We start from the raw sequence: 26,763 nt of genomic DNA, 5'->3' as shown, positions 1-26,763 counted from the left end.
TGGAATGGCATTGCTTAGTGAAAAGACAGTGCTAGTATTATTCCACTCTTTGGAGGGAATGGGACAAAAACCAGACTGTCTTTTTTCTTAAATGAAGTGAACTTTTTGTTATGAAGTCCTAGCAGGTGTCCAGCCCTTCAATAAAATGGTGCTCAGAACCACCCAATGTGTCCAGCTTTTCTTTGGGCTATGAAAGACTGCTCCTCCCTGGGCTTCTGCTCCCAGCCCTGTGTCAGCTCCATGGAATGGTGTCTCCCGTGTGCCCAGCAGCTGCATGCTGCATGGGGCACGCTCAGCTGCAGACCACACCCCCAGCTCTTCTCCCCAGTTCTCCCAGGGAACTTGGCATTACGCAAACTCCGTTGAGGATTGCCTGGTTTGGGGTGGGAAATACCCCGGATGTGTGTCACTGGTGCCGAACTGGGGTAAATCCGCTTTCCTGGTTAGTTCCTAGAAAGATGCAGGGTGGCACTGTGCTGGCAGGTGCTCTGCCAGCCCCAGCCTGCCTGCCCACCCTCCAGCTTCTCTCTGAATCTGCCCGCTCTGCAGCCGGGACCCTCTTGCCGGCTAATTCAACAGAAGCACCATTGTTCCCCGGTTTGCGATCTGGATCCGGTTTGTGCTGCAGGGCTGTCAGTGCACTGACCCAGCACTAATGGTGGTGGGACCGTGGCCCTGGGCAGACAGCAGCTCTGGTGCCGTGCTGGAGCTCATTCCTCGAGAAGGGAAGTGGTTAAGCAATTCTCTGCTCACTAAGGATGTTCGGGGAAGTGTTGGCTGCCTGCTGCGTGCACGGAAGTCGGTCCAAGCAGGGCTGGCCAGGCGTGAGAGGCTGCCCCTGCAGCTCAGGGGCTCTGCCGAGGATGGGTGGGGGGGCCTCTGCGCTGCTGCAAGAGTGCCCTGATCGCTGCTGAAAGGTGCTGGGGGAGCCAGGCTGTGGGTGCCCGAGGGAGCGGGGGATGCTCGGCAGCGTTGAAACGCTGGTGATGGAGGGCACAGCTGCTGGCAGATCTCCGGCCAGTGGAGCTGCCCCCGGACAGGCCATCTCCCCGGCAGACCCGGGCCACCCCCACGCGTTCAGCTCTGGGCCAGACGAGGGGATTGCAGCTTGGCATGGGAAATCAAAGCGGCCTTCAGGGAGGTGCCTGGACATGGGCTGGGATACCTCTCTCGCCCCTCACATCCCGCTGAGGATCCCTCCCTTCCACTTTTACTTTGCTTTTCAAGGCCAGAGATCCTGTTACAGTTGCCTTTATCAGTGTTCTTTGGATCTCCTCAGAGCAGATAAGGTTTGCTTGGCAAGATCCCTTGACACAGACGCGCTGGCCAGTGCTAATGGCTCTTTGTCAGCTCATCTCCTGACAGCTCTCCCAGCTCAGAAGGTGGTGGTCGTGCTTGACCACCAGCCTGCACTGCTGGGCACAGCCTGGCCCCTCCTCCAGGCTTCCAAGTGCCTTTCGTGACTACGGGGAGCTGGTAGGGCACTGCCTACAGCATCTCTTGTCCTGCTGAGGTGCCTGGCTGACTCAGGGTGTCCCTGGGGGCGTGGGTTTTGGCATCCCTATGGCCGAGAGCCGCTTCTTTGTCTGCCCATGACCTTGCTTGGCGGCGGGTGGCCAGAGCGTGGCCTTGGCATGGAGAGTACACGGCTCCTCTTCCTTCCTTCGGCCTCGGCTAATAAAAGGCATTATCCATGCGTGACAGTGAAGTCTCTGTGGAACCCGGCCCTTGTGCATAGCCGTGCTCCCCGCAGGGCTCCAGGGCTGCCGGCTCAGCACCCAGCTCAGCCAGTCCAAAGGATCCCAGGCAGCACCGACCAGCACAGGGTGAGTGGGGCATGGCAGAGCCCACCGTGCCAGCACTGGGCATGAACAGGATCCATCTGGTATGAGTGCCGGGGGAATGCAGTGCAAGGCTCCCGGTACCGCTGCTGGAGATGTGCCCTGAAGAGGCACAGATGGGCCCGTGCAGTGCAGGGCGAGTCCCAGCCAGGCTGCCTGTCTCAGCAGCCCCACGTGCTGCACAACCAGGCACAGCAGCCCTGTGGGAATGCTGTGCCTTCTCCCGGCCAGCCTAGGCACAGGACACTGCTGTGTCACACGTGGGCCACCGCTAGCGTGTACCTTCCTCTGCCTCACCTTGGCTAAAGCTCGGTGCGGGCAGGTCCCTCCCCTTGCCTGGCACGGCTGCCGGAGGAGGAGACAGGCACCGGCCGTCCTCCTCCAGGAACAGCAGTTGAGCCCAGCCCGAGCCCAGCCCGAGCCCAGCGGGCCTCCGACTCCGCAGCCCACCCGGGCCACCAGCCACCTGCCCAGCACCCCAGGCTCCCACGGGCACAGGTAGGAGCCGGTGTGCCGTAGGGGAGACCCTGGGCACGGCACAGCTCTGGGGCATGGCACAGCCCTTGGTACACGGCAGAGCCCCATGGCACGGGCTGGGTGCTGGCAACTGGCATGAGGCAGCACTCAAGGAAGGGGCTGCGGGGTCCCTTGGCAGTGACAGGCTGGGTACCCCCACCCCTTGCCATGCTCTTCCCGGGGCTGACGTGTGCCGGACTTTGCCCGGGGAGCTGTGGCAGTGGGGAGGGACGGGTACCTTGGGAGGGACGTTCCCATCCGGCAGCATCGTGGCTGTGCCCGGGTGAGCTCCTGGTGGAGCAGATGCCCTGCATGGCTCCACCCTGCAGCGTAGCCGTGCAGGTGCCTTCGCCATGGGACATCCCCAGGTGGGGCAAAGAATGGTGCAGTGACTCCTGTGTAGCTGCACCCGCCGGTTCCTGGAGCATCAGGCACCCATCCCGCCATGCCGGCCCCCACGCCTCACTGCCAGTGGCAGCAGGCACGTTCCTGTCGCGCCGTGCCGGGAGCCCAGGGAACGCGGTGCCTCTGGCTCGCCAGCCCACGAGGCGCCCTTTTGTTTGCCGGCGGGGCCCACCGTGCCGCCCGGGGGCCGGGGCGTGCCCGGGCTGCCGACGCCTGGCCGGCCTGGCCTCCGCGGGCGGGCGGGCGGCGGGGGCCTCCAGGCAGAAGGAATCGGCAGTGACATTCCCGTAGCCTGGAGACCGCCGTCCCTTTCAGCGGGCAGCCCATTTGAATAAGAATCGTACACGGGGAAGGGGGGCCACCAGCCGCCATCCCATCGCTGCCCTTGTCCCGGTTCATTTCTGCGCTCCCAGCCCAGGGGCAGCAGGTCCCACGCCGCCCTCGCCCCTGGCCTTGGTCCCGCCGGACGCCGCAGGACGCCAGGTACCGGGGGTTCGCGGGGCTCGGGGACCCTCGTGCCAGCACGTGGCTCTGCACCACCTTGCCTACCGCCCTGGCATGGCTTCGAGCGGGGCGGGTGCCAGGACAGAGTCGCGGCTCCCCCCGCCGCCCGGAGCCCCCCTGCCCTGGGCTGGCTCCGTGCGGGGGACAGGAGAGATGTGTTTGGGCAGAGCCGGGACCAGGCTTTGATCCAGCACTTGCGAGGCTGGGAGCGGGAAGTACCGGGATAGAAGGAAACACAAAAGGCAGCTCCAACCTAAATTTAACAGCGGGACCCCGGCCAGAGTCAGGGACGCCCTTGCCCAGCTGGCTCCGGCGTTCCTGGCTCCCCTCCCAGCCTGGCCCTGGCCCGGTGCTGGTACCCCCCAGGGACACTAGTGACACTCAAAAGGATAGATCCATTCTGAGCCAGGCAGGATGGGGCATGGCATAGTTTGTGCCAGCTCTGGGGGGGCATAGCATGGCTGTGTGCCTGGGTGTGTGTGTGACAGTCCCCCAGAGCTACTCAGGTGGGTGCTGGATGTCATCCCAGAGGACTTTGAGACCCAGCTGCCCCATCTGACCCTGATTCCTGGGAAGCACCATCATGCCCGTGCAGGGGGGTGCATCCTGGACTGTGCTGTTGTGCTAGAGCCAGGAGAGGACAGGCACCATCCGCCCTCTACCCCATGCCATACCCTGCACCCTACTGCAGTGCCATCTCTGTGTCCCACCAGGCAGATCCTGTGGTTGCCCATGGACCTCCTGGCACTTGCTCTCCTCCTGGGTAAGCGTTGACCTCAGGGGCACCCTGCATACCCACAGTGCTGGGAGCTGTGGTGGTTCAGGGACCCCAGTCTCAGTGGAGGGTGCTGGGCAGCGGAGGTGGTGGCAATGGTGATGCTCCCTGGCTGGCAGCGGCCATGGCCTGACTGCCACAAAACCCAGCGGGGAATCCAGGCTGCACTAAGCCCTGTCGGGATTAGCAAGCGCCTGACCTGGCTCCCGACTCCCCCCCGGCACTGCTCGGCACCCTGGGGCTGCCCGGGCCCCCAGGAGCATGGGTAGCCCAGCCCCCCTCTCACCCCACTCCCTGCCCTTGGTCACGAGGCTGTGGCGCTGCTGCCAGCACCTTTCCGGATCATGGAGCTTCGTGCTGCATCAGTGGGTTGGGATGCAGGGATAGGACGGGATGGGACGGCTGGGGGTGGGGTGGGTGCATGGGGGAGCGGGGGGTGCCCAGGCGCCCCGGCGCAGCCCCCAGCCCATGCCCTCATGCTCTCTGCAGTGGGAGGACAGGTGGCAGGGGGCTGGCAGGACCCTGACCTGAGCCATGGCTGCGCCCGTGGCAGCTGCTACCCGGCCACTGGGAACCTGCTGGTGGGGCGAGCCACCCGCCTAAGTGCCACCTCCACCTGCGGCCTGGACGGGCCTCAGGAGTACTGCATCGTCAGCCACCTCCAGGTGAGTCTACCCAGCCCCAGAACGGCTCTGGCATAGACCCACAGAGCCAGGCACCTGTGAAGCCTCCAGTCACCCATCCCTGATGGTGCCACTCCCTGGCACAGGATTCGGAGAAATGCTTCACCTGTGACTCACGTGACCCGTCCCGGCCTGAGAGCCACCGCATCGAGAATGTCATCTACCTGAGCAGCCCCCATGACCGACGGACCTGGTGGCAGTCAGAGAATGGTGAGGTCAGGGTGGCAGTGGGGTTGCCCCATGTGCATATGCTGTGGGGCTGTGTGGCCATGTGGGTCTTCCCTAACCTCATCCATCTCTGTCTCTCTGTCTCCCAGGTGTGGAGCATGTCAGCATCCGCCTGGACCTGGAGGGCGAGTTCCACTTCACCCACCTTATCATGAAATTTAAAGTGGGTCCTGGCACATGGATGCCTGGGATGGGATGGGATGGGATGGGATGGAATGGGATGGGACAGGATGGATCCAGGGGAGCTGTGGGTCTGGCCTCCATCCCGTCTGGGTGTCCTGCAGACCTTCCGCCCTGCGGCCATGCTGGTGGAGCGCTCAGCCGACTTTGGGCGCACCTGGAAGGTGTATCGCTACTTTGCCTACAACTGCTCCAAGCTCTTCCCTGGAATCCCCAACCACCCATCAGGGCTCGTGGATGAGGTTCTGTGCGACCAGCGCTACTCTGAGATCGAGCCCTCCAGCCATGGGGAGGTACATAGGGATAGGGCGGTGCAGAGCAGGGCCAGGGGTCAGGGGGGAATGGGATCACCTATTCCTTCCTTCTCACAGGTCATCTTCAAGGTGCTGGACCCCTCCATCCCCGTAGCAGATCCCTACAGCCCAGACATCCAGGGTATGTGGCTGGGGGTGTTGGGGACGTGGGGCTGGCTGGTGTCAGGGCAGGTGCTGACAGTGACACGCCCCCAGACCTGTTGCGTGTCACCAACCTGCGGGTGAACCTCACCAAGCTGCACACGCTGGGGGACAACCTGCTGGACTCACGGCAGGAGGTGCTGCACAAGTACTACTATGCTGTGGATGAACTGGTGCTGCGCGGGAGCTGCTTCTGCCACGGCCACGCCGCCCACTGTGCCCCAGCACCGGGTGCCCCAACACCCTCTGTCCCTGGCATGGTGAGGCACACACCATGCCAGGGACCAGCACGGCACGGTGCCCCGTGGGACCCGGCAGCCACACTGAGCTGGGTGCTCCCCCCAGATCCACGGGCGCTGTGTCTGCGAGCACCACACGCAGGGGCTGAACTGCGAGCGCTGCGAGGACTTCTACCAAGACCTGCCCTGGCGCCCGGCCGAGGGCTCCAGCACCAACGCCTGTCGCCGTGAGTGCCCCTGCTGGCACTGGCTCCTGGCACAGTGATCCCGGTGCCAGAGCTGTCAGGCTGTGCTGTGCCAGGGGTTTTGGGGTGCTGCAGGCTGTACTTCGGGGAGGTTTGGGGTTGTGGTGCTGCATATCAGAGTAAGGAGAGTCCAGGCAGAGGAGGTTTGGCACTGGGGGTGCTGCCTGCCAGGTGTGAGCTGTGGTGCCGCATGCCATGCCCTGGTGCTGTCCCTGCAGGCTGTGACTGCAATGAGCACTCGCGGCGGTGCCACTTTGACATGGCTGTGTTCCTGGCCACGGGGAACACCAGTGGGGCTGTGTGTGATGGCTGCCAGCACAACACCATGGGCCGTCGCTGTCACCTCTGCAAGCCCTTCTACTACCGGCACCCTCGCTCTGACATCCGGTCCCCTACTGCCTGCGCCCGTGAGTGTCCTGGGACCCCAGCCCCATAGCTTGTCCCAGCCCTATGGCTCCTGGTGCCACCTGCCCCAGCCTCACAGCTCCTGGTGCCAGCAGCTAGAATTCCTCATGATCCTTTCTCTTGGCAGCATGCGACTGTGACCCGGCAGGCTCGCTGGATGGAGGTGCCTGCGATGGGCATACGGACGTGGCGCTGGGCATGATTGCGGGGCAGTGCCGCTGCAAGGAGAATGTGGCCGGTCCCCGCTGTGACCGCTGCCAGCACGGCGCCTATGGCCTCAGCCATGGCGACCCACAGGGCTGCCAGCGTGAGCTGGGAGACAGGGATGACATGGGAGGAGGGGTGGGAATGGGGATGGGGGGATGATGGAGGGGTAGGGATGAAGGGATGAAGTTGGAGGGATGGGGAATGAAGGGATGGTGATGGAGGAATGGGGATGGGATGGATGAGAATGGAGGGGTGGAAGCAGAGGTGTGGTGATGGAGGGATGAGGATGGAAAGATCTGGGATAGAGGGATGGAGATGGAAGGATGTAGGATGGAGGGATGTGGCATAGTTGTGTGAGGATGGATGGAGGGATGGTGATGGATGGATGGGGATGGAAAGGATGAATATGGGATGGGGAAGGAGGTCTGTGAAGCATGTGGGCTGTGGTCCCACTGGCACCTCTCATGCGTGCATGTGGGGGGCAGCATGCAGGTGTGACCCACGGGGTACGGTGGCGGGCAGCTCCCCGTGTGACCCCATCAGTGGGGACTGCTACTGCAAACGCTTCGTGGCTGGGCGCTCCTGCAGCCAGTGCGTGGTGAGTGCCCCAGCCTGCGCCACACCATGGCTGTGGGTCTGACTTTCCCCAGCCTCATGGCAACCCCCAGGGCTGGGTTGGCCCCACACCTGCCCTACATGTTCCCTCCTCACTGCAGCCCGAGTTCTGGGGTCTGAGCTACGACTTGGGGGGCTGCCGGCCCTGTGCCTGCGACTTCGGGGGAGCCTACAACAACCGGTGGGGGCCAGCACAGCACCTGGAGGGGCATGGGTGGGGGTGAGAGTGGGGACAGGGCTGGGGGTCACGCATGGGGGGAGGGAGGGATGGGGACAAAGCTGGGGAGATATGGGGGCTGGGATGGAGGGAGAAAGAGAGGCATCTCTATCCCCAGAGATGGAGGGATGGGGACAGAGATGGAAGTAGGGATGGATGAAGACACAGACAGACAGAAGGACAGATGAAGTGACAGGATGGTCACCACCAGGTGCTCCATGGAGGATGGGGCATGTCCCTGTCGTCCCCACATCATGGGGCGGCAGTGTGACCAGGTACAACCCGGCTTCTTCTGCGCCCCCCTCGACTACTACACCTACGAGGCCGAGCAGGCCACCGGCCATGGCCACAGCCACCCCCAGCTCCCGGTGAGTCTCCTTGGGGGTCCCTGTGCTTGTGCATGGCTGTCACTGTGCACCATGCTCCATGCATAGCTGTCGCTGTGCTCTATGCATGGCTGTCACCCTGTCCTGCATGTCGCTGTCACCATGCCCTGTGCATGGCTGTCCTTGTGCACGGCTGTCCCTGTGCATGGCCACCGTCCCCTGACCCTGTCCCTGCAGGGTGCCATTCGGGAAGAGGTGCCCCAGGACTGCCTGGAGTATGACACCAGGGAGCCGGGGGGGCGGAAGGGACACTCACGGCATCAGCGCAGCCCCTCCCATGCCCCCCAGTCCCCTGTCCCCTCGCGCCGCAGCCGCCAGCAGCCCCCCAAGGTGAGCCCTGGGACGGTGGGAGAGGGCACAGCGCGGCACTGCAGGGCAGAAGTGACCAGGGGGCAGAGCCAGGGCCGAACTGCCGGTGCCCTGCCCAGCTGGATGTGGAGGAGGTGGTGCGGGACAGTGCTGGGCGCATGGTGACGTGGACGGGCTTGGGGTTCGCCCGGGTGCGGGACGGGGCTGGCCTGACCTTCCACGTGGACAATGTGCCCTACCCCATGGACTACGAGCTGCTGCTGCGCTACGAGCCTGAGGTGAGCATGGCCACAACCATGGCCAGGGCGTGTATGGCACAGCACAGCCCTGACACTGCCTTGCCTGTCACCACAGTCAGCCGAGGACTGGGAGGCCGTGGTCAGTGTCAGCTCCCGGGTGCTGCCCACCAGCTCTCGCTGTGGGAACCTGTTGCCCTCCGAGCAGATGTACCGTGAGAATCTGCCCCACAGCCAGAGGTGCAACGGGATGGGCTAGGGTGGGCTGGGGATGGGTCCTGTTGCTATCCTTTCGCTGTCTCCATGGCCCTGCTGTGCCCATGCCCTAACACCTGACTCTGTACAGGTACGTGCTGCTGTCCCGGCCCTTCTGCTTTGAGCCCAGCACCCCTTACGAGGTGACCATGCGGCTTCAGCGGGCCGGTGTCACCCAGCGCCACCCTGGCGCCTTCATCCTCATCGACTCGGTGAGGGGGGTCCCACTGTGCCTTGTGCCTAGGGCTTGCTTGGCAGGGATGGGATCATGGGCAGGGACAGGGGACCACAGGCTGGAGCGGGAAGTGGCCCCCTCTGGGGATGTGTGTGGGGTGGGGATGGGGATGAGATGGGATGAGATAGGATGGGATGGAGATGGGGATGAGATGAAGATGAGGATGGGAATGGGGAAGGAGAAGTAGATGTTGATGGGGAAGGGGATATCAGTGAGACTGGGGACTTAGATAGAGTTGGGGTTGGCATAGAGATGTCAGCATGGAAGGGGATAAGGAAGCTTCGGGGGATGGCAATTTATATGGGAATATCAATGGGTTTGGGGGTGTCAGTGGAGCTGGGGCTGTTGATGGAGGTGGGGTAGTTGACCCCAGCAGCACTGGGACTGTCCTGGAGCACATGGATCCAGCCTAGTGGTAGGTCCCACAGTGGGGGCTGACTATACCCCCCAGCCCCATCTCCTTTTCCCTTCCCACAGTTGGTGCTTCTGCCACGGGTGTCAGAGTTGCCAGACTTCCACGGAGCAGAGGCAGCAGCGCGCCAGGAGGAGCTGGAGCGGTACCAGTGTCTGGAGGTGTTTCACATGGCCCCTCCTCATCCCCTGGCCCAGGCCTGTGCCCGCCTGGTCTGCAGCGTCTCAGCCCTGATGCACGGCGGGGCGCTGCGTGAGTGGGGAGCCTGCAGGGATGGGACCGACGAGTGGGCGGGGGGGGAGCCCTGCCTGGGGCAGTGAGTCAGGATATGCCTGTGCCCCTGGCATGGTGGGCAGGAGAGCAGTGACAGGGCGTGGGCAGGTGTGGGCTGGTGTGGACAAGGCAGCCCTGGCCCCACACTGGTCCTGCTCCTGCAGCCTGCCAGTGCGACCCACAGGGCTCCCGCAGCAGCGAGTGCCAGGTACAGGGCGGGCAGTGCGAGTGCAAGCCCCACGTCATCGGCCGACGCTGCGACCACTGTGCCCCAGGCAGCTACGGCTTCGGGCCCCTGGGATGCAGCCGTGAGTAGTGGGATCTTCATCAGCCAGGAATCACTGTCTCTCCTGTCTGTCTGTCCAGCCATCAGCACCCTGTTCATTGCCCTGTTCACTTGTCTGTCTGTCCATTTGTCTGTGCATGTGTCCATCTCAGCCCTGCTGACCTGCAGCCCATGAGTTCCGTCCCAGTTATCCATCCATCCATCCATCCATCCATCCATCCATCCATCCATCCATATGAGCCCCCTGTGAGCATTGTGCTGCCCTGCACTCACTCATGTGTCTGTCCATTCATGTTCTTGTGTCCACATGAGCCCTTCTGTGCCACAGCCCATGGAGTGAGCATGTTCTGGGTGCTGGTCCCCTGCCTGTCTCTCTGTCTGTTCGTCGCTGTGTCCCTGCATCCGTTTGCCTGACCTGAGTTGTGCCGCCCTGCAGCATGCACCTGCTCCCCAGAGGGCTCAGTGTCCCAGCTGTGCGACGAGGTGAGCGGGCAGTGCCGGTGCCAGCCTGGCACTGTGGGCCGGCAGTGTGACCAGTGCCAGCCTGGGCACTGGGGCTTCCCTGCCTGCCGGCCCTGCCAGTGCAATGGGCACGCCGAGGAGTGCGACCCCCGGACGGGCACCTGCCTGCGCTGCCGTGACCACACGGACGGACGGCACTGTGAGAGGTGAGCCAGGTCCAAGAGGAGGGGATGGTGTGGCGTGAGATGGCATGGCGTGGTGCAGGATGGGATAGATACAGTGGGGTAGGACAGGATGAGATGTGATGGTATGAGATATGTTGGAATGGTGGGATGAGTTGAAATAGGATGATATGGATATGATGGGATGGGGTATAATAGGATAGGATGGCATGGCATAGGATGGGATAGATATAATTGGATGGGATAGGATGGATGGGATGGATACAATTGGCTAGGATAGGGTGAGATATGATGGTATGGGATACGATGAAATGAGATAGGATGGTGGGATGGTATATGATGGATGGGAGGGACCCATTGGGTCTCCCCTCATCCTTTCAGGTGCCAGGACGGTTACTATGGGAACCCTGTGCTGGGCTCGGGGCAGCAGTGCCGGCCCTGCCCCTGCCCCGGCTACCCTGGCACACGGCATTACCACGGGAGCGCCTGCCACGCCGACGACAAGACCCACCACATCGTCTGCCTCTGCGCCCCTGGATACGCGGGTGAGGGGCAGAACGGGCACAGCAGCAGGGACCCCCCGGGCAGCAGGGAACCCCTGCGCTGGGGCTGCAGGACCCCAGCACCTACAGCCCCCCATCTCTGCAGGGCCCCGCTGTGACCGCTGCTCCCCCGGTTACTTTGGGGCTCCGGAGATGGAGGGGGGGGTGTGCCGGCCCTGCCAGTGCAACAACAACATCGACGCCAGCGACCCGGAGGGCTGCGACCCCCGCACGGGGCAGTGCCTGCGCTGCCTGTACCACACTGCCGGGCCACACTGTGCCCAGTGTCGGCCTGGCTACTATGGCAATGCCTTGCAGCGCAGCTGCCGGCGTGAGCGGGGCGGGGGGCTCTGCAGGGCTGGGGCTGCATGGGGGTTTGGGATGGGGGGCTGAAGTGACGCAAGGGCTCAAAGTAGAGACGAGGCCTGGGGCTGTGGTTGGGTGTGGGGTGATTGGGGTTGGGTTGGGGAGAATTTTGGGGTGTTGGGGGGCTTGGGGCTGGGGTTCAGGGCTAGGAGAGGTTTGGGGCTGTTAGAAGGGGTATGGGGCTGTGCCTGGGTTGGGGCTGTGCAGGGGACAGGGATCATGTTTGGTGGGGGTGTTGGGATCAGGGGTGTTGGGGCTGTGCAGGGGTTTGAGGCCGGGCACACTGGGGGCACTGGGGTCAGGCAGATTTGGGGTGCTGGGGGCCAGCAGTGCACTGCCTGGGCAGGGGGTATGGGCTGAGCCCCACGTGGCCACTCACACTCCTGCAGGCTGTGGCTGCGACCCACGGGGTACATTGGCCTCTCACTGCACCAATGGCACCTGCTCTTGTGACCGTGGCACAGGAGCCTGTGCCTGCCGGCCCAATGTCGTGGGCAAGAGCTGTGATCGCTGCGCACCCCACTTCTGGAGCCTGGGGGGGCCAAGGGGCTGTGAGCCCTGTGGCTGCCACCCCACACATGCCCTGCACCCTGCCTGTGACACAGTGAGTCCCCTGGCACCCTGGTATGGCTCCACTGCCCTCCTGGGGCCCAGTGAGCTGCACAGTGAGCATGGCACTGTCGCTGCAGGTGACAGGGCAGTGCCAGTGCCGGCCTGGCTTCGGGGGCCGTGTCTGTTCCCAGTGCCAGGAGCACCACTGGGGAGACCCTGAGCAGGAGTGCCGAGGTGGGAGCACATCCCAGGGACTGGGGGAGCAGGGGCTCTGGGGATGTGGGGTGTGGGGGGACTCTGGGTGCATGGTGAGACTCTAGGGACATGGGAGCCCTGGGGATGTGGTGGGAGACTCTGAACATGGGACACTAAGGAGACAGTGGGACACTGGGGACAAAGGACTCAGGAGATCTTGGGAATGTGGTGGGACACTGCAGGCATGGAGGACCTTGGGGAAAGAGTGGGGTGCTGGGGACATGGTGGAACCTTGAGGACATGGTGTGTCTCTGGGGACATGCAGTACTCAGGGGACGCAGAGTACTTGATGGAACTGTAGGGACACAGAAGATGCTGGGGATAGGTTGGATTCTGGAGACACAGGGGAATATGGTGGGATGTGGAACATGGTGGGAGTCTGGGGTCATGGGGCTCCGTGGGAAGGCTGGGACACACCGCCAACTGTCTCTGCAGCCTGTGAGTGTGAGCCGCTGGGTGCTGAGAGCCCACAGTGCGAGCAGGACAACGGGCAGTGCCGGTGCCGGCTGGGATTCGGGGGGCTGCGCTGTGACCGCTGCCAGCGGGGCTACCAGGAGCCCTTCCCCCACTGCTCACCCTGCCACCCTTGCTTCGGGCGCTGGGACCTGGTCGTGGGCAGCCTGCGGGACAGGCTGCAGCGCCTTGGGGCACAGGTGCAGGCACTGAGGGAGGGAGGGTCCGCACTCCCACTCAGCCCCCGTCGCCTGCGGGAGCTGGAGGAGGCTCTGGGGCACGTGGAACGGCTGCTGGGAGAGGGGCACAGCCCTGGTGGTCCCCTCCTCGATGGACTGCCCAGGCAGCTGGGTGGCACCAGGCAAGTGTGCATGTAGGGCTGGGGTGGAGGGACCCCCTCTTGTCACCCCCGAAAGTTTGAAGCCCTCCTCCCTACCCAAAGGATGGAGCTGGACAACTTCTGGAAGCACCTCCAAGAGCTGGAGCAACATCTAGACCTGCTGGCACAGGCAGATATGCAGCACCATGACCAGCTAGCTGAGCTGAGCCGCGATCTGGGAGACCTCAACCGAACCACCTCCCACCTTCAAATCCTCCTGGGCACTATAGTGGCAGCTGGATTCAGTGGTAAGAGCATCCAGCAAGGTTTGGGTTTGGTGGCAGCCATCCTGGCCAAACCCTGACACCTGCACCCTCAGAGTCTTACCGCAGCATTGTGGCATCGGTGGAGGCCTCACGGCAGGCGGAGGTGGTGGCCAATGGCACAGCTGGCGAGCTAAGTAGGGCACAGATGACGCGGCGGGCGACTGAGCGGGTGCTGCGGCAGCGGGGCGATACTTTCCGCCGTGGCACAGCCGCAGCCCGGAAATCCTTGCGGGAGGCACAAAAACGGGTGATGGAACTCAACATTGCCAGGATCAATGAGAAGGTGGGAGCAGGACTGGCACAGGTGGTGCAGGGGTCACCCCCCATGTACTGCTGAGCTGCCATTTCCACCATTGGCATCATCCCAGATTTGTGGGGCACCTGGAGACCAGAGCTGCAAGCACGCGTCTTGCGGAGGAGCCTTGTGCCGGGACAGTGCAGGGACAAGGCATTGCGGTGGCATTGGGTGTGCAGGGGCACTGCCTGTCTCAGCTCGAGCCCTGAGCAGTGCCCATAATGCCTCGCAGCAGCTGGAGGAGGCATTAGGGCAGTTGGCTGTTGTGGCACAGAAGGTAGGGGTGGTTGCTCCATGGCACTTTCTGGGGTCTCCTTGTGTCCCCTTTGTATGTCCTGTTTGTGCCCTTTCCATGCCAATTTGCATGACCCCCTTCTATGTCCTGTTTTTTCCCTTCCCCTGCCACCAAGCATGTCAGCTCTGTAGGTCTCTCTTATGCCCCTTCACAGATATACCTTGTGCCACCAGTGTGCTTGCCCCCTTGGGCCACTGCTGTACCCTCTGTCCCCTTGCACCCGCCTTGCATGCTCCTTTGCAGGCCCCCATCTTGTTCCCTCATACCTGCTGCTCTCCCCGAATGCCCCCTCCCAAGGCTGCCCTGTGCCCCCTGCTCAGCCAGGTGCCCCTCAGATGCAGGAGGTGCAGGAGCTGGCACAGGGGGCACGGAGCTGGGCAGAGGAGGCACTGGGGCGCTCTCAGGCCGCCCGCAGCCATGCAGAGAAGGCGACGGCCCAGCTGCGGGACTTCATCCGCCGAATCAAGGCCTTCCTGGCAGGTAGTGCCAGCACTGGGTGGGCACATGGGCATGGCAGAACTCAGTGAGCCCACCCTGAATCCACCCTGCTCCCCTGTCCCCGCAGAGGAGGGAGCTGACCCGGGCAGCATTGAGCTGGTGGCCCGGCAGGTGCTGAACATCTCCCTGCCCAGCAGCCCCAGACAGATCCAGGAGCTGCTGCGGGAGATGCGGGAGAGCATTGGCCAGCTGCAGGGGGTGGACGCCGTTCTCAACAGCACAGCAGAGGGGCTGGCTGTGGCACGGGATCTGCTGGCACAGGGGCAGGAGGCCAGGCAAGTGGTGGGGGCATGCTGGAGCAGGCAGGGGATAGGGTCAGTCCCCCTGCACTGGCAGGGGCTGGAGCTACCTGTGCTGCTGCAGGGAGCGAGCAGAAGGCATAAGGGATGAGCTGGCAGGGACACAGCAGGCACTGGAGGTGGCGCGGACACAGGCAATGACAGCAGGGAGCACCCTGGAGAGCGCCAGGGATGCCATCCGGGTGGCCGAGAACAGAACCAGGGAGGTGAGGGGCATGGGCTGGGGGAGTGGAGCTGGTACCGCTGGGAGTAATGGGATCAGTGCTGTGGAGAGCAGGACTGATGCCTTGGGCACATTATGGGTAGGAAGGCTGGTGCTGGGGAAATGTGGATGGCATAGGGCAGGTGCCAGCTCAGTGGGGCTGGCACCACGGGCGTGGTGGTTGCTGTGCCTGCTGCAGCCGGTGTCCATACCTGCCAGGCGGAGCGCAGGCTGCAGGTGCTGGACAAGAAGGAGTCACAGGCACAGAGGCGGCTGCAGGAACTGGCACGGCACATCAACGCCCTGCAGGAGCATGGCCGGGATGCTCACCACATGGCCCAGCAAGCCAAGGAGGGGGCACAGCGTGCCACCACCACCTCGGGGACACTTACCCAGGTGAGCTCCATCCCTGCCTGGTACGCGGGGCACCAAGCAGGTACTGGGTGCTGGGGATGCTCAGCCTCACTATGCCCTTGTGCCGCCAGGACCTGGCACAGGTAACACAGCGTTATGTGGTGCTGAAGAACCAAGTGGGCATGCTCGACAGGGTGTCTGGTGGGGCCCTGCAGCGTGTGTCACAGCTGACGGCAGAGGCCCAAGACCTCCTGGATAAGGCCAGCAACAGTAAGAGGAAACTGGAAGGTGAGGGGGAGCACATAGTGGAGTACATTTCCTGCCACCTCCCCATACATCTCTCTATGTCCCCCTGGGCCCGTCCCACTGGGTGTCCCAAGGTGGGGTCCCTCCCACGGTGGGAGGCTGCATTGTGACCATGTTGCCCGTCCCACAGACCTGGAGCAGCGCTTTGGGGCCAATGAACGGGCGATGGCGGAAAAGGTGTCACGACTGCAGGCTTTGGAGCAGCAGGTCACCGGGCTGTTGCAGGAGATCCGGGAGAGGGCCAACGCTTACGCCACCTGCTAGGGACCACCGGCGGGGCCGGGGGCCGGTTCTGCGCCGCCGCCCCGCAGGTCCCCGAGCCCGGGGTTCCCGTCCACTCTGCAGGTGTCTTTAGTGCGGGCGCGCCTGCAAATAAAGCCCTGAACTGTGTGTGCCTATGTCCGATGTGTGTGCGTCCCCTAGCCTGCTCCTGCCTCCTCCCGCCTGCCTCGGCCGGCCCGCTCCCCCGCTCCAGCCGGGATCCGCCCCGCGCTTTCCGCGCAGCCCCGAGCGCTGCGCCTGCCGCCCAGTTCGGAGGGGCCGGGAGGGACCGGGACGGGGACGGGGACGGGGACCGGACTGGGAACGGGAACGGGAAGGGGAAGGGGAACCGGTGGGTCAGGACGGGACGGGACGGGACGGGACCGGCGGGCACCTGCCGAGCGCCCCCTTTGCGCCCCTTTCTGTCCCGTCTCGCCCCGTCGCGCCCCGCGATGCGGAGCTCGGCGAAGTGGAGCCCCGCCGCCCTCCTGCTGTTGCCGCTGCTGGCCGGTGAGTCCGCGCCCCCCGCCGCAGCGGGGCCGGTGGGCGCCAGGGTCCGGCCCGGCCCCGCCGCCCTGTTTCCGGGCGGCCGCGGAAGGGGCCCCGGGCGCGGCGGGGGGAGCCCCAGCCCCGGGCCCCCCCGCGCCCCGCAGCGCCCTCAGCCACCCGCCGCTTCGCAGGGATGGGGGTGGCCCTGGCCCCCGATTCCCCCCAGGGTTGTGCCCGCGGCAGCTGCTACCCGGCCACCGGGGACTTGCTGGTGGGGCGAGCAGCCCGACTAAGTGCCACCTCCACCTGCGGGCTGCGCCGGCCTCAGCCCTATTGCATCGTCAGCCACCTCCAGGTGAGTGGGATGGGGCCCGGGAGGACTGGACGAGGAATGGGGGGCAGGGGACAGGGTTGGGGACACACATCATTGAGCCTCCCAACTCGCAGGAAGAGAAAAAGTGCTTCATCTGCGACTCGCGGCGGCCCTACGATGCCCGCACCAACACCAACAGCCACCGCATCGAGAACGTGGTCACCAGCTTTGCCCCCCGCCCCAAGAAAGCCTGGTGGCAGTCAGAGAACGGTGAGTAGTGGGTGGGGGTGGTGGAGCATCCTGTCCTGTCCCGGGGGGCTCTCCTTCCCTTCCTCCCACACTGAGGAAGTGTGACTCAGCCTGTGGCCGCGGCCGCACCCCTGGACCACTGCCGGCTGGGGGGGACAAGCCCCCGGGACCTGTGAGTGGGTGCTTCCACTTGTCACACTTGTCATCCCCAGGTGTGGAGCACGTCAGCATCCAGCTGGACCTGGAGGCTGAGTTCCACTTCACCCACCTCATCATGACCTTCAAGGTGGGTCCCAACGTGTGGGTACCCAGGCTGGGATGGGACAGGATGGAACATGCCCTCTGGGACTGTGGGGCTGGCCCCCATCCCACCTGAGTGTCTTGCAGACCTTCCGTCCTGCGGCCATGCTGGTGGAGCGCTCGGCCGACTTTGGACACACCTGGAAGGTGTATCGCTACTTCGCCTACGACTGCGCTGCCTCTTTTCCCCATGTCCCCCATGGGCCCCCACGCCGCATTGATGACATTGTCTGCGAGTCCCGCTACTCTGACATCGAGCCCTCCACTGAGGGGGAGGTGAGGCCCTAGTAGCATCGCAGGAGGGTCAGGGGACCCCCTGCACTGCTCTCATCACCTTACTGTCCCTCCCAGGTCATCTACCGCGTGCTGGACCCTGCCATCCCCATCCGGGACCCCTACAGCCCTGCCATCCAAAGTGAGTTGCCAGCCATGTGGGCTCCTGCTTGGCTGCTCTATTTTGGGCGTAGCTATTTTGGCTGCTCTCTCCCTGCTCTGGGCCCTACACTGGGGTCAGGACCCGATCCAGCCTGTGGGGTGTTGGGCCCCTCCTGCACCCTGCCCTGTGAGAGCAGCTAAAGGTCAGGCTGCATTGGGTTAAATGGAGGGGGACGGCTGTGCTACGACTGAGCCCAGCACCAGCTGTGGTTTGAGATGGGGAGTCAGGCTGGGCACAGGACACAGTGGGTTAATCACCCAAGGCTAAATTTAGACGGGGAGCAGGAGGGGAGGAATCTGCAGGGCAGGGCTGCTGGGAAGCTGCAGTTCTGGGGAAGCCATCCTGTCCTCCCAGGGCCCTCAGGCTGCGCCCACCAGGCACAGCCATCTCCTGGGCACAGCCCCCAATGGTGAGTGCCCTAAGACATCTAAAGGTGCTGTGCCAAGGGTGTTGTTCTGCCCTGGGGGGGTCTCAGCCTGCCTCTGCTGTCGGGGTGCAGAGCCCAGCCCATACACAGCCAGACTTCGCACAGCCACGTGTGTGGGAGCTGAACCCTCACACCTACGTATATCCCAGCCTGGCCACGTGCAACCACGTGCCTGTGAGCCAAACCATGCACGGCCCTGGGCCAATACTGTATGATACAGAAAACCACAACAGCCCAGCCTGATAGCGTGCAGCACTGCATGGATGCCCCATGCCGTGCACAGCCCGTCCCAGCCATGCCCAGCAGAGCAGAGCCGTGCCCAGCTCCTCTGAACCATGCACAGAGCCTCCTATGCCATGCACAGCCCAGCCCAGCTGTGCCCAGCAGGGGTGAGCTGTGCCTAGACGTGCCCAGGCACCCTATGCCAACATGGGTCTCTCCCTGCCCTAGACCTGTTGCGTGTCACCAACCTGCGTGTGAACCTCACCAAGCTGCACACGCTGGGGGACAACCTGCTGGACTCACGGCGGGAGATCCGGGAGAAGTACTACTACGCGCTCTATGAGCTGGTGATGCGCGGGAACTGCTTCTGCTACGGGCACGCTTCTGAGTGTGCCCCGCTCAGCGGGGCCCCTGCCACCAGCGATGGCATGGTAGGGTGAGCCAGGCCTGTGTGCCCTGCTGGAGCTGGGTAGCTGTGCCACCTAGTCCCACAGCTCCTCACCGTGGCATCCTGGCAGGTGCACGGGCGCTGTGTCTGCAAACACCACACCCAGGGGCTGAACTGCGAGCGCTGCGAGGACTTCTACCAAGACCTGCCCTGGCGCCCGGCCGAGGGCTCCAGCACCAACGCCTGTCGCCGTGAGTGCCCCTGCTGGCACTGGCTCCTGGCACAGTGATCCCGGTGCCAGAGCTGTCAGGCTGTGCTGTGCCAGGGGTTTTGGGGTGCTGCACAGTGGGATGTGGTTTGGTGGTGACTGGCATCATGCAGACTGGCTGGGGGTGTTTGGGGTGCTGCAGGCTGTACTTCGGGGAGGTTTGGGGTTGTGGTGCTGCATATCAGAGTAAGGAGAGTCCAGGCAGAGGAGGTTTGGCACTGGGGGTACTGCCTGCCAGGTGTGAGCTGTGGTGCCGCATGCCATGCCCTGGTGCTGTCCCTGCAGGCTGTGACTGCAATGAGCACTCGCGGCGGTGCCACTTTGACATGGCTGTGTTCCTGGCCACGGGGAACACCAGTGGGGCTGTGTGTGATGGCTGCCAGCACAACACCATGGGCCGTCGCTGTCACCTCTGCAAGCCCTTCTACTACAAGGACCCCACCAAGGACCTGCGGGACCCCGCGGTGTGCCAAGGTCAGTGTGGGATGGGCTGTGCAGGGTGGTGCTTTGGTGGTCACGGTGCTGACCCTGCCTGTGATCCCAGCCTGCGACTGCGACCCCGAGGGTTCTCTGGATGGTGGGCTGTGCGACAGTGCTGATGACCCAGCCAGGGGCCTGATTGCGGGGCAGTGCCGCTGCAAGGAGCACGTGGCTGGACCCCGCTGTGACCGCTGCAAACCTGGCTTCTTCGGCCTCAGCACCAACAACCCACAGGGCTGCCGGCGTAGGTACCGGGGTGGCACCTGCTGGGGTCAGGCATGTTGTTTGGCATTGCTGGAAGCTGCTGGCTCTCCGTGCAGGGTGCCAATGTGACCCCCGTGGCACGGTGGCTGATGGCAGCCGATGTGACCCTGTCAGTGGAGAGTGCTTCTGCAAGCGACTGGTGACCGGGCGCAGCTGCAACCAGTGCCTGGTGAGTGGGCTGTGCCAGGGTCCATGCACAGTGCTCAGGACTGTAGCACACAGACAGCTGCTCTCTAACACCCTTGCCCTCTGCAGCCCGAGCACTGGGGACTGAGCCACGACCTCCCGGGCTGCCGGCCCTGTGACTGCGATGTGGGAGGTGCTCGCAACAACCTGTGAGTCTTTTGTGGGGATGCAGAGGGCAAGGGGCACCCCTGCTGGCATCAGGGCTGATGGTGCTGCTGGGGTACCAGGTGTGCCATGGGGACAGGGCAGTGCCAGTGCCGCAGCCATGTGATAGGACGACAGTGTGAACAGGTGGAGCCTGGTTTCTACCACATCAACCTGGATCATTACACCTATGAGGCAGAGGATGCACAGCTGCATCAGGTAAGGAATAAAGGTGTCCCTGGGGAGCACATCAGGCAGAGTGGAGCGGTGGTCCCCAAACCAGCAGGCAGTGGTCTGCCTCCCTACCCAGGGCAGAGCAGTGCCTGCTGGCCAAGGCAATTTTTGTGGTCCCATCTCACAACACCTGCTTGCACCAGGGCTCGGTGGTGGAGCGTGAGCCCCCCACAGACCGTCCAGCTTCCTGGACAGGGACAGGCTTTGCCCGTATGTTGGAAGGCAGCTGGGTGGAGTTTCATGTCAGTGATGTGCCTTTCTCTACCGAGTATGATGTGGTCATCCGCTATGAGCCCCAGGTGAGCACCAGATGGTGAAGCCAGCAGTGTGATGGATCACCAGATTGGGAGGTAGTGGTGGGGAGTTCCAGATGGTGAGGCTTTTTGACACTGCCCCTTCTCTGCCATCAGCACCCAGAGGCCTGGCAGGAGGTGGGGCTGAAGGTGCTGCGCCCCAGCCCCATCTCCGCTAGCAGCCCTTGTGGAAACACCATCCCTGCCGATGACCAGCTCTCCACCAGCCTCCCCTCCGGTGCCAGGTAAGCACCTCAGTACAGTTAGGCTTTGCTGGGGCTCACTGGAGGCACATGGCTGCCCTTGCTCTGCTTTGCCCCCATCCAGGTATGTGGTGCTGTCCCAGCCCATCTGTCTGGAGCAGGGTATCTCCTACACCCTCCGCCTGGAGCTGGGCTGTGCTGCTGCTCGGCAGGATCCCACTGCCAGTGTGCTCATCGATTCGGTGAGGGGCAGATGGGCAGTGGGATGGGGGCAGCAACCCTTCAGGGGGATAGGATGCAGCCATAGGGAGAGAGGGACATGACACCCCACTGACTTCACCCTGTAGCTGGTGCTCCTGCCCCGTTACTCCTCACTGGAGATGTTCATTGCGGGCGACCCCAGCTCCATGGAGCGCCGGGAGACCTTTGAGCGGTACCACTGTGCCCAGCCCTTCCACACTGCAGGGCCCTCGCCCGTGGCCGAGCCCTGCTCCAGCCTCCTGCACAGCCTCTCAGCCTTCCTGCATGACGGGGCGCTGCGTGAGTACCCGCACCCTGTCCTGCACCCTGTCCCACAGCAGCTGATACTGACCCCGCTCTCTGCCTGCAGCCTGCCTCTGTGATCCCCAAGGCTCGCTCAGCGCTGAGTGTCAGCCCCAGGGCGGGCAGTGCCAGTGCAAACCCAATGTCATGGGACGGCGCTGTCACCGCTGTTCCCCGGGAACCTTCGGCTTTGGGCCTGGCGGGTGCCGACGTGAGTGCCAGTGGGAGAGGAGCCTGGGCACCCCAGGGCTGGGGGCGTGGGGAAGGGATGCTGTCTACAGCTCAGGGGCAGACGCTGTGGGTGCTGTGCTTTCCAGCATGCCAGTGCAGCCGTGAGGGTTCAGTGAGCACCATCTGTGACAGCACCACAGGGCAGTGCCCCTGTCGTGAGGGCACCCATGGCCCACGCTGTGACCGCTGCCAGCCTGGCCACTGGGGTTTCCCTGTCTGCCGGCCCTGCCAGTGCAACGGGCATGCTGAGAATTGCGACCCTCGGACAGGCAGCTGCCTGCGCTGCCGTGACCACACAGATGGTGAAAGGTGCCAGAGGTAGGTGGGGTATGTGCCCAAACTGGGGCAGGATGCTGCCAGCAGCCCCGGCTCCTGCTGACCTCCTGCCCGCAGGTGCGCAGCCGGACACTTTGGGAACCCAGCGCTGGGCTCCGGGCAGCACTGCCGGCCCTGCCCCTGTCCTGAGGGGCCCAGCACCCCCCGCCACTTTGCTGCCTCCTGCTACCAAGACAGCCGCTCCCAACAGGTCGTCTGCCACTGCAGCCCTGGGTACACAGGTGGGTACCTGCCACAGCACACTTGGTGCCCTCCGGGGTGCTCTGTCCCTGGGCACTGCCCAGAACTCTGTGTCAGCAGGTTCTCGCTGTGATGAGTGTGCCCCTGGCTACTATGGGGACCCTCTGCAGGGTGGGCGCTGCCTGCCCTGCCAGTGCCACGATAACATCGATGTGACGGACCCAGAGGCGTGCGACCGGCGCACAGGGCAGTGCCTGCGTTGCCTCTACAACACAGCAGGGCCCCACTGTGCTGAGTGCCAACCTGGCTTCTATGGAGATGCCACACGACACAGCTGCAGGCGTGAGTACCCGCTGCCATGCCGAGACAGACTTGTCTCCAGGGCCCAACATGCCCTTGGGGACCATGTGCACCCATGGCTGCCCCTGCTTGTACACAGTGCTGTGGAGTCCCTGCAGCCCTGCCCTGGAACAAGGTTGTCTCCTCTGCCCAGGCCCAGCACTGTGGCCCAGTCCCTGTCCCCATGTCCAACTTACTCCATCCCATCTACATCCTATTCTCATGCCCATTCCTGTCCCCATTGCCATCCCATCCCCACTGCCGTCTATCTGTCCCCGTCCTGTCCTTATTCCTGATCCTGGTCCCATCTCCATCCCATCCCCACCAGTGGTCCTCATGCTGCTCCCATTCCACCTCCATCCAGTCCCAACCCCATCCTTGCCCAATCTCTGTCTCCATCCTGCCTCCACCCTAATCCATCATCATCCCACCCCTGCTCTGTCCCCATCAGAACTTCCATCCTATCTCCGTCCCAGTCTCATCCCCATCCCTGTCCTCATTCTCTCATCTCTATCTCTGCTCAGTGTCTCTTGGTTCCAGGTTGCTCCTGCAACCCCCTGGGCACTGACCCCAGCACCTGTGGGCCGCAGCAGTGCCACTGTGACAGGCACAGCGGGCAGTGCCACTGCCTGCCCCATGTGGAGGGCCAGAGCTGTGACCGCTGCAGCCCCAACTTCTGGAACCTGGCCAGTGGGCAGGGCTGCCAGCCTTGCGCCTGCCACCCTCAGCACTCCCTGACACCCACCTGCAACCAGGTGAGACACGACAGGGACAGGGGTTGGGGGCATGGGATGGGGCTGGAGGTGTGCTGCAGCAGTGCCAGCCTTGGCCATGCCATGTCTGTCAGTTCACAGGGCAGTGCTCCTGCCGGCCAGGCTTTGGGGGCCGGACGTGCACCGACTGCCAGGAGCACCACTGGGGCGACCCACGGCAGCAGTGCCGAGGTGAGAGCTGGTGCCAGCAGGGGGACCACAGTGGGCCCCATGGTGCCCTGACACTGTTCTCCCTGCAGCCTGCGACTGTGACCCCCGTGGTATAGCCAGTGCCCAGTGCCACCGCAGCAGCGGCCACTGTGACTGCCGGCCTGGCATCTCTGGAGTCCGCTGTGACCAGTGTGCCCGGGGCTTTGCTGGTACCTTCCCTGCCTGCCAGCCCTGCCACCCCTGCTTCGGGGACTGGGACCGTGTGGTGCAGGATCTGGCCACCCGCACCCGAGCACTGGCACAGCGGGCCAGCCTCCTGCAGCACACCGGGGCTGCTGGCGCCTTTGAGGGCACCTTCCGACGACTGGAGGAGAACCTGGCCACTGTACGTGATGTGGTGGCCACCCGCAACGCCACTGCTGCTACCGCTGCCCACTTGACACACGCCATGGAGGGGCTGCGGTGAGCACCTGGCACAGGGCATGGCTCCCGGGGTAGCCCTGGGGGCAGCTTTTCACCTGCTTCCCTTGCAGGCGGCAGATCGAGGAGGCAACTGAGAGGCTGACACGGGTGGAAGGGGAACTGACAGCTGCTCAGGATGCCAACTTCAATGCCAGCCATGTGCTGAACACTGTGGACCGAGGCGCCCGTGCCCTCAACCACAGCCTGCAGTACTTGGAACAGCAGCTGCATGCCCTCAAGACCTCCAATTTCCTTGGTGAGCCATACCACAGAGCCAGGCCAGGGTGGTCAGGCCACGGCCAGGGATCTGACAGTGTCCCTGCCCCACCCCAGGTGCCTATGACAGTATTCGCCAGTCCTATGGGGAGTCGCGGGAGGCCGAGCACCAGGCAGACTCCTCCACCCGTGCCATGCCCAGCCCTGTCAGCATCTCGGCAGCCACCCGTCACCGCACTGAGCAGCTCCTGGCCAGCCAGCGGGATGACTTCAATCGCCACAATGCGGCCAGCCGGCGGGCACTGATGGACCTGGCAGCAAGGGCACAGGCACTGAGCCTGCACCCGCTCAACGAGAAGGTGGGACCTAGGGAAGGGACTGGGGGAGTGGTACCCAGGGCTGCCCTGATCCCATGCTGCCTTGCAGGTCTGCGGTGCAGCGGGTGATGTGCCCTGTGCTGAGAGCCCTTGTGGGGGTGCCGGGTGCCGGGATGAGAATGGGGGACGACGTTGTGGCGGTCTGAGCTGTGGTGGAGCCGTGTCCAAGGCTGACAGTGCCCTGGACCGGGCACGCCATGCCCAAGAGGAGCTGCGTCAGGCTGCCAGCGACATGGCCCAGCTCTCCCACAAGGTTTGTGGCACATGGGTGCTGGTGCAATCTGGTGGCACAGCCACACTCTGCAGCCCTTGGAGCTGGCACCGAGGGTCTCTGCCCATGCTCAGGTGGCAGAGGCCAAGGGGAAGGCAGATGAGGCCCGGTTGCGAGCGCAGGCAGCCCTGGACAAGGCGAACCAGACCAGGGCGCGTGTGGAGAGCTCCAACAAGGAGCTGAGGGAGCTAATCAGCAATGTCAAGGCCTTCCTGAGCCGTGAGTGCTGGCATGCCGGGAGGGCTGGCCACCCCTGCCCAGCGCTTTGTGGCTCTGCACCTGCACCACACTGCACTGACCCTGCCCTGTGCCGCACTGCATTGTCCCAACACTGCATGTGGGCTCTGCCACCCCTTCCCCATGCTGCATTGCATGGTCCCTGCCCTGCCTCAACCATCCCGTGCCCTCCAGCCATCTCTGGCCTCCGTGCCCTGGCCCATGTTCCACTCTGCCTTTTGGTCTGCCTGCTCCTTCCACCTTGGCATGCCGGAGGGAACACAATGACTGCTTCTACCTGCAGAGGAGGGGGCTGATCCTGAGAGCATCGAGGTGGTAGCCAGCCGGGTACTGGAGCTGTCACTTCCCGCTTCACCGGCCCAGATCCACCGCCTGGCCGAGGAGATCAAGACACGGGTGCGCAGCCTGGCCAGTGTGGATGCCATCCTGGAGCAGACGGCTGGTGATGTGCATCAGGCTGGGCAGCTGCTGCAGGATGCCCAGCGGGCCAGGTGAGCCCAGGGACGTGAAGATGCAATCCCTCCAGGGACCCCCAGCCAAGGCTGTGCTGAAGCCTTGCCGTCTGGCCGCAGGTCACGTGCAGAGGGAGTGCGGGGCACAGCTGAGGCAGTGCGGCAGGCACTGGAGGAGGCGCGGCGAGCCCAGGGCATGGCTGAGCAGGCACTGCAGCAAGCTGCCGGTGACATCCAGCACAGCGAGAGAGCCCTTAGCATGGTAAGAGCCCCATCCCTTATGACCATGGGACCCCATCCCCACCATGCAGTCAGTGTGACCACACCAAACCCCCATGCCACCGATCCCCAGATGCAGACCCAGACAGGAAGTGCAGAGCAGCAGCTGGCGGGTGCCATGGAGCAGATTGGGCTCCTGGACAGGCAGACTGATGCCCTTAAGGTGAAACGTGCCAACAACAGCCTGGCAGCCACACGTGCCCAGGAGGCAGCCAGCACTGCGCGGGACCGAGCCAGCGAGGCCAAGCAGGTGGGTGACCAGGCGGCACCAGTGTGGCAGCAGGGGTCCCCAGAGGATCCCGCTGACCAGCCCCGCTGCCCAGCAGGTGCTGGAGGGGCCACTTCGGGACCGGTACCGGACAGCACAAGAGCTGGTGGAGCACCGGGCGCAGGGCGCGCAGCAGGCGGGCAGCCGGGCACAGCAGTTGCGGGAGGAGGCCGCAGGGCTGCTGCAGGACGCCCAGGACAAGCTGCAGCGGCTGCGAGGTGAGACCAGGGGGGCATGCTGGGGTGGTGGTGGGGGCAGTGGTGGGGACCAGGCTGACTCATGTTCCCCCGTCCCTGCAGTGCTGGAGGAGGAGTACGAGCGGAACGAGCGGGTGCTGGACGCCAAAGCAGCCCAGCTGGGCGGGCTGGAGGCCAGAATGAGGGAGGTGCTGGCCACCATCAACCAGCAGGTCCAAATCTACAACACCTGCCAGTGATCGCCCGGAGGGGCCTAGACCCCCCTGGAGCACCCAGCCTCCTGCCGCCCAGCCTCCACCTGCCCCCGCAGCGCTGGGTGGGGCGCGGGCTGCAGGGTACCCCCGTGTGAATAAAGTTACAGAGCAAGACCGCCTCACCGCCGCCCCGTGCCGTGGGCGCGTCTGCCCCGGGGGCCCACAGCGGCTTCCCCCAGGATGGGAGCTGGCCGCCTCCGGGTGTGGGCCACAGCGGGGCTTGGGGTCGGGCGGTGGGGCCGGGAATCAGCAGCGGGGCTCGGGGGCACAGCACACGCGGGACTCCCACGGATCAAACCCGGGTCCCCCACAGGACAGACCGGGAACCCCCGCGGACAGGACCAGGACACCCACACCGCCCCCGCTCCCGTTGCTGCGGGAACGCGCCGGCACCACCCCCGTTCCCGTGTCACGTGGCACCCCCTCCG

The 26,763-nt window shown here is 64.2% G+C and overlaps 2 protein-coding genes across 6 annotated transcripts; both read left to right on the top strand.

The window, feature by feature from the left end:
- The first annotated feature begins 1,619 nt into the window (after window positions 1-1,619).
- Window positions 1,620-16,003, top strand: LOC125331499 (laminin subunit beta-2-like). 5 transcript variants are annotated; one of them, XM_048315567.1, is made up of 36 exons: window positions 1,620-1,826; window positions 2,227-2,339; window positions 3,980-4,029; window positions 4,531-4,706; window positions 4,811-4,934; window positions 5,042-5,115; window positions 5,237-5,425; window positions 5,504-5,567; window positions 5,642-5,847; window positions 5,933-6,053; window positions 6,290-6,478; window positions 6,604-6,783; window positions 7,169-7,281; window positions 7,400-7,479; window positions 7,727-7,883; window positions 8,079-8,231; window positions 8,330-8,488; window positions 8,565-8,686; window positions 8,793-8,913; window positions 9,414-9,600; window positions 9,786-9,929; window positions 10,344-10,575; window positions 10,933-11,096; window positions 11,200-11,424; window positions 11,849-12,063; window positions 12,149-12,245; window positions 12,702-13,080; window positions 13,162-13,346; window positions 13,418-13,647; window positions 13,733-13,936; window positions 14,290-14,434; window positions 14,520-14,727; window positions 14,816-14,957; window positions 15,173-15,349; window positions 15,439-15,595; window positions 15,744-16,003. In XM_048315567.1, the coding sequence occupies exons 1-36, from the start codon at window positions 1,635-1,637 to the stop codon at window positions 15,875-15,877; spliced, it is 5,808 nt and encodes a 1,935-aa protein (XP_048171524.1). In that variant the 5' UTR covers window positions 1,620-1,634; the 3' UTR covers window positions 15,878-16,003. The 5 variants fall into 5 exon arrangements, with proteins under 5 accessions (XP_048171524.1, XP_048171523.1, XP_048171525.1 ...); XM_048315566.1 differs by having other exon boundaries at window positions 14,275-14,434; XM_048315569.1 differs by lacking the exon at window positions 1,620-1,826 and adding an exon at window positions 3,078-3,245 and having other exon boundaries at window positions 2,252-2,339; window positions 14,275-14,434.
- Window positions 15,900-26,449, top strand: LAMB2 (laminin subunit beta 2). The gene is made up of 33 exons (XM_048315571.1): window positions 15,900-16,384; window positions 16,555-16,718; window positions 16,811-16,946; window positions 17,138-17,211; window positions 17,313-17,501; window positions 17,577-17,640; window positions 18,539-18,741; window positions 18,829-18,949; window positions 19,252-19,440; window positions 19,511-19,690; window positions 19,767-19,879; window positions 19,966-20,045; window positions 20,124-20,259; window positions 20,418-20,573; window positions 20,685-20,812; window positions 20,895-21,012; window positions 21,118-21,310; window positions 21,381-21,524; window positions 21,631-21,862; window positions 21,938-22,101; window positions 22,181-22,402; window positions 22,940-23,154; window positions 23,247-23,343; window positions 23,412-23,784; window positions 23,856-24,040; window positions 24,118-24,359; window positions 24,427-24,630; window positions 24,723-24,867; window positions 25,169-25,376; window positions 25,458-25,599; window positions 25,690-25,866; window positions 25,943-26,102; window positions 26,184-26,449. Exons 1-33 carry the CDS (start codon window positions 16,018-16,020, stop codon window positions 26,318-26,320), a joined length of 5,658 nt encoding a protein of 1,885 aa, XP_048171528.1. The 5' UTR covers window positions 15,900-16,017; the 3' UTR covers window positions 26,321-26,449.
- The last annotated feature ends 314 nt before the right edge of the window (window positions 26,450-26,763 follow it).

This window comes from Corvus hawaiiensis, chromosome 11 (genome assembly GCF_020740725.1).
Source record: "Corvus hawaiiensis isolate bCorHaw1 chromosome 11, bCorHaw1.pri.cur, whole genome shotgun sequence".
Taxonomy (NCBI): Eukaryota; Metazoa; Chordata; class Aves; order Passeriformes; family Corvidae; genus Corvus; species Corvus hawaiiensis.
The sequence above is the reverse complement of the archived record's forward strand: the minus strand, read 5'-3'. Positions and strand labels throughout refer to the sequence as shown.